General features: G+C 33.3%; 1 protein-coding gene across 3 annotated transcripts in view; it reads left to right on the forward strand.

Moving 5' to 3' along the window:
- The window catches only part of LOC119572190 (ketohexokinase-like), an 85414-nt gene extending 79188 nt beyond the window's left edge, over positions 1-6226 (forward strand). For all 3 annotated transcript variants that reach the window (XM_037919158.1, XM_037919159.1, XM_037919160.1), the window contains 2 exons: positions 4151-4386; positions 4682-6226. In XM_037919158.1, the coding sequence (XP_037775086.1) occupies positions 4151-4386; positions 4682-5003 (558 nt within the window). In that variant the 3' untranslated portion in view covers positions 5004-6226. The remainder of the gene's footprint in view (positions 1-4150; positions 4387-4681) is intronic.
- Positions 6227-6606: the final 380 nt, after the last annotated feature.

Here is a 6606-nt window from a genome sequence, read left to right on the forward strand (position 1 = left end):
TTTCCAAAAGTCAAGGAAAAGGGTAAATATGTGCATAGGTAGTCATAGTAAGTGGCTCATTGGTGACTAAGTACTTTTGGAGGTATCTATGTGTAAAGACAATTAATACATTAAATTCACAGTGGGCATGGCATGTACTTATATGCCACCCATGGTGGCATTGGGTTAAAAATTTAATATTTGTTGTCTTGTATAACTGTGCTAACACTGACTTCATATCTTCAGAATAATTACCATTCATTTTTCATCTTGATATAGCATTTAGTAGCACTTTGCAAACTCATGATGAACAGGCACAGGCTAGTGATTCAGTCTCATTATCTGTGTTAGCTCGTTTGCAGAGTGCCACATTATGGAGACAATTATCTACACCTTATCCATGTAACTGTAGTTTGTGATGTGTAGTTTTGTGACACAGAACATGCTGGATATGACCGTGCTTGCTGATCTGAAAGGTCCCTTTTGCTGATGTTGTAGTCAATAGGTTTAGGCTTTGACCTAACTACGCCTCGGCTATTCAGAGGCAGGGCAACAACCTCACTAGTGTGAGAGGTGGAGAGCTTCATAACTGGATGCTTGTCAACCCACTGAAGGTAGAGCATTCCCATCACAGTGCTGTGGTGGTTGATCTTGCCCTGGCTCATGTGAAGATCTGATGGCACTCCCTTCCTGATGGTATGTACTGTACCAACAGCATTTGTCCCACGGGTCTGCAGGTAATGGAAGAGATCCAGGATCCTTTATACTAGAGATGAACTCCCTACAATCTTGTCCCATGTAGATCTTGAAGGCTGTGATGTACCCTGCCTCTGGACCATCTGACGAAGCAGAGCTTGTAGACCTTCAGGCCCTGCCTTGCCCTCTTCTCAGGTTGTACTGCAGGGTTTAATGATGACCTTTGAAGACCCACAAGCTCTCATCAACAGTGACAAGCCTGTTTGACACAGACACCAACCTCATCCAGAACTGGCTGCAACTTCCACAACTGGTTGCCTGCATCATGCTCTATCAGGTTAACAACCAAATAGTGAGGATGTCAGGGCTTCAAAATGATCCCTGGGCATCATCTTTGGGAACACAGCAAAAGACATCAAGAGATCATGTGACCAGTAGTCTCTCATGTTGGGCCTTGGTTACAGTGCCTTGAGGAACTGCAGGCCAGGGTACAACTGGAGCCATTGAAACATCATGCCCTCCCATTCATGTGTGAAGAGAGTGTCTGTGGATGTTGGCTGGCATAACTGTAATAGAAAGAAAATAGACAACATAAAACATGTCTTTACATATGGACAAGTAGACTAAAAATCACCCCACTTTCATGTTAACATACAAGAAACAAAAAGTGAGATGCTTACCAGTCCAGGAGAAGTCAAAAAGCCACAATACCATGGGACATTTTCCCTGTTCCTCAAGAAGGAAGAGGAGGTACCAGAGGCATTCTGTTCCCAATGGTGCCTGGGGTGTGTTGTGTCAGGACATGTAAAGAATGTCACCATCAGAACCAGATACAGAACCAGAATCATCAGAGATAGACTCTTCCTCCCAATCTGAGTTGTTGCTGTTGATTGGTCATAAACTGAGATCTGTGAATACAAAAGAAAGGCATAAGTTCTCTGTAAAACAGTAAAGCTATGCAGAAGCACAAGGTAACTATTCAAAGGAGCCTTTACAAATGAAAGAATTGTAGAAATCTTACCAGACAGCTTTGATGATGGAGTGTAGTTGTCATCAACATCCTCATCAGAGGAATGATGATATAGATACAACAGAGGTTCAGGAGCATTCCTAAGGCAAGGACACCCTGAAGGTTGAAGGCAGAAGATCATCTACCATCTCCTCAAAACTAAAGGAGTGGACAGCAGGTTAGTTCATCGGCTGGGAGAGCACCTGGTAGAGAACTACCCTGGCAAACTGGCCTTACGGATGGCAAGTGATTCCAAGGTGGACATTGCTACCAGCAGCAGCAGCAAAAAAAAAAGAAAGAAAAGAAGAACGATAGAAAAGAGAAGAAGAAAAGAAGCATAGAAGAAGAAGAAGACAGAAAAAAAAAAAAAAAAAAAAAAAAAAACTTAAAAACATTTAAAAACAGGCCTTATAAAGTATGCACCCTTGACAAGATACCTGCCACTCGTGTCAAAATCAGGCAAGTTATGACCCTCTAGCTATACCCATTATGACGCTAAATTTCCTGTGATGGCCATAGCCCAAACCCACACATGAGTTAAGTTTTCAGCATCAAAAAATACAGACTTATACCTATTCTGTGAACTAGCTAACTAGTTTTTCATTAAAACAAAATCATCTTCTAGTAAATATGGATATAGTATGGATACAAGTTTTGGTATGTGATATATTTCTTTAAACAACTAATTGCTACTTTCGTTTTACACTCTACTTCTGGCTTTCCAGCTTAAAGCAGCAAAAGGATTAAAGATATCATGTATTACCAAGTTTAGCTGAACATATTATAAACCTGGCCTGTTATACTAAATGGTACAGAGAGAAAAAATTAAAGAGACTTTTTTATGCAGCCAATGAGTACTTTGGACATCTCCAGCACTTTAATTTCTTTGTCAGATATTTACTAAAATAAATGCAGGAGGAGAAGGATGGAGATAGTTTTTAGAATTTGCAATATGGGCAATAGTTTGTTTATGTTAGAGAAAGATAACATGATCAGTGACCATATGTGATGTGATTACATGGCATGTACATTCTACCAAATGCTTCATTAAGTTGCTTTTATATATTTCTTGCCCTGCAAACCTACTTTGTGTTTTTGGAATGACAAGAAAAGATCAAAGATTTGATTCTTAGTTTTCAGTAGTTTTATATATATATATATATATATATATATATATATTATATATATAATATATATATGATGAAATGAGAATAAATAAAAAAAAAAAAAAAAAATAGATATATATATATATATATATATAATATAATATTATACAGTAATTAAATTATAAATATATAATATATATATATATATATATATATATATATATTATAATTATATATATATATATATATATATATATATATATATATACATATATATACATATATATACATATATATACATATGTATATATATTGATATATATATATATGTATATATAAATATATTTATATGATATGTGTGTATATATAAATGTGTGTGTGTGTGTGTGTGTGTGTGTGTGTGTGTGTGTGTGTGTGTGTGTGTGTGTGTGTGTGTGTGTGTGTGTGTGTGTGTGTGTGTTTTTATATGTGTATATATATGCGTGTATATACATTATATATATATATATATATATATATATATATATATATATACATATATATATATATATATATATATATATATATATATAAACATATAATATAATATATATATATATATATATTATATATATATAAACATATATATATATATATATATACATACATATATATATATAATATACTAATATATAATAATATATATTATATATATATATAAACATATATATATACGCATATATATACACATATATAAAAACACACACACACACACACACACACACACACACAATTATATATATATATATAGATATATATATATATATATATAATATATATATTATATGCATATATATATATATATATATATATATATATAGATATATAATATATATATATATCATATATATATATATTATATAATATATATATATATATATATCGCATATATATATATGCATATATATATATGTGCATATATATATATATATGTGCATATATATATATGCATATATATATATGATATATATATATACATATATATTATATATATATATATAATGCATATATATATATGCATATATTATATATATATATATATATATATATATAATATATATATATATATATATATATATATATATATATATGCCTGCATGTATATAGGTGTATATGTGCGTGTGTGTGTGTGTGTGTGTGTGTTGTGTGTGTGTGTGTGTGTGTGTGGTGTGTTGTGTGTGTGTTTGTGTGTGTGCATATGTACATAAATGAAAAATTATATACATACAATTTACATAGTAAATAAAACAAGAAAACAAGAACTAAATTTTGCCTGTACATTTTCTGTAAACTCATCTTAAAGTAATTTGTTTCGTTCCAGGGCCGTAATGTTTCAAATGTAGTTGGCATGATTGAAGTTGTCCGAAAGCACAACGAAAATCATGGAGACGTTCAGCCCATCATCATTTCTGTTGAGCTGGAGAAGGCCAAACCCGAACTCAGAAGCCTCATACCAAAAGCGGACGTAATCTTTGTGTCCAAAGACTATGCTCAATTCCAAGGATATACTAATATGGCAGAGACAATTGATAAAATTCATACTGAGACAAGGCCAGGGTAAGTGAAAGTAGAGTAGAGTTGTTTATTAGTGCAGGTGTGTGTGTGTGTGTGTGTGTGTGTGTGTGTGTGTGTGTGTGTGTGTGTGTGTGTGTGTGTGTGTGTGTGTGTGTGTGTGTGTGTGTGTGTGTGTGTGTGTGTGTACGTGTGTGTCTTTGTGCTAGCACTCCAAATTCCTTATCTGTGTTAATTAATATATAGTTTCTTGTTTATGTGTTATGCAATTAATAAGGTATATAAGAAATATAGGTCACACGATTAGTGTAACTGATAATGTCATTTGATTTTATCACAGATCTTTGGTGATATGCCCTTGGGGAGAGAAAGGTGCTAGTGCTAGACTGAAAGAAGGCAAAATTGTGTCAAGCCAGGCTTTCCCCCCAGAACATGTGGTGGATACTTTAGGAGCTGGTGACACCTTCATTGCAGCTACTATATTTGCATTGGCCCAAGGACACAAACCAGAAGATAGCATACTGTTTGGGTGCCGTGTAGCAGGAACCAAAGTTGGAGTTCGAGGATGGGAACCCCTGAGGCATCTATTCAAGAGCTGTGACTTCCTGCCAGCTATGGTAGACTCAGGCAGCAGGAGAGATGTTGTTATGAATACCACCTGATACTGGGAATTCCTTCCAGATAGTAGCATGGGAGCTAATGTGGAGGGAGTAGTATGTGCTGCTTGGGTATATTTGTTGGTGCTTTTAGTAATTTGGCAATTATTCTTCTCTGATTATGATGATGATGAAGAATGGCTTTGATGGCATCAATATTTAGATTCTTATTTATTTCCACATTACAGTAACGTATGCGCTCTTTATGACTCTGCAGATTACTCTGTCAGTCAACATTTGTTAGGTGAGGGTGTACTACCAGGTTAATATCTAATTTATATATTTTTTTTTCCACCAGTGTTTTTTTCATTTGTCTAAGGATTCCTCTAACAATTTAGGGTTTTAGAATATGGTGTCATTAATTTTCTTTTATATAAAATTTCCTCTGTCTTGTTAAGATTTTTTACAGGTTTCAGGAAACTGAGAAAAAGAAAAAAGAAAATAATTGGATTATATTACACAATTATAATTTTATATCTCTCTAATGGTCTTGGTATTTAACTTCTGGGGTATAGATAAGGAGGAGAAAATAGCACATTCATACACAATGTAAATATACATATTGTTTCTTCAAGAAACTATGATATGTATATTTTTATATACTAGAGGAATCAGAAACATCTGAGGTCTGGAATACTTTTTTGTTGTAAGGAAACACAGTATCCACATACTTAGAAGAATAGCTGGAATCACAGCATTTATATATGCAGAGTTCAACTTAAAAGTGGATATGTTGACCACAGATAATATTGTTGTTTTAAAAATTATTATTTTGTTGGTTATTTGTTTGTATAAATATAGAGTGACAGGTGGGTTAGTATTCATGTAAAGATGTAAAGCTAAACTTGCATGGTCACATTTTGTATTACATAAAGCTGTTACTAGTGCTTCATGTGTGCTAGTAACAAAGTAGTGTAATTACATTGTATATTGAACCACAGCTAAATGCAGTGAAGTATGTATATATATATCAGCAAAGCTTGAAATTTATGAGTTTTACTAATAGCATATGTTAATATTGCTTATAGAAATTATCTACAAAAATTGTTTATTACAAGTCATTGCCTACCTCAGTCTGTGTGGACAGATTACTTTGTATATTTAAAAGTGGTCTTGGACAAGGCCTTTGTACAGAGAGTTCTGAAGCATGTATTGAATAGCTAAATTGTATAAATTTTGTTGGTTATAATAGGATGGTTTTGAAATAATGTTCATGATATACAAATTTGTGTCTGACTTTAAATCCCTCATTGAGCTTCAACCACGGGCAATGGGAAGCAGCATTGACTAGAGGTATGGACTGTGGACTAAAGATTTGCAATATCAGTGCAAAGTTAATCAGAAATTTTAACAGTTCTTATCTAGTTGTTCTTACCAAATTGTTTCAATATGGGAGAAGAGTTGAGCCCAGATGTTCCCATCTGCTATATTTAAATTATCATATAACTTTTTAAATTGATTAACATTTTTGGCACACATAACATTATTTTGAAGATTGTTCCATGTTCCAATAGTTGTATTTGGGAAACTGAACTTCTTGACATCTTTCTCTCTTCTTTTTACTTTCAACTTTTTGCTGTGTCCTGTCATCCTTCTCGTGTTCAAAATT

The sequence above is a fragment of the Penaeus monodon genome, chromosome 4 (assembly GCF_015228065.2).
Source record: "Penaeus monodon isolate SGIC_2016 chromosome 4, NSTDA_Pmon_1, whole genome shotgun sequence".
In the NCBI taxonomy this organism is placed as follows: Eukaryota; Metazoa; Arthropoda; class Malacostraca; order Decapoda; family Penaeidae; genus Penaeus; species Penaeus monodon.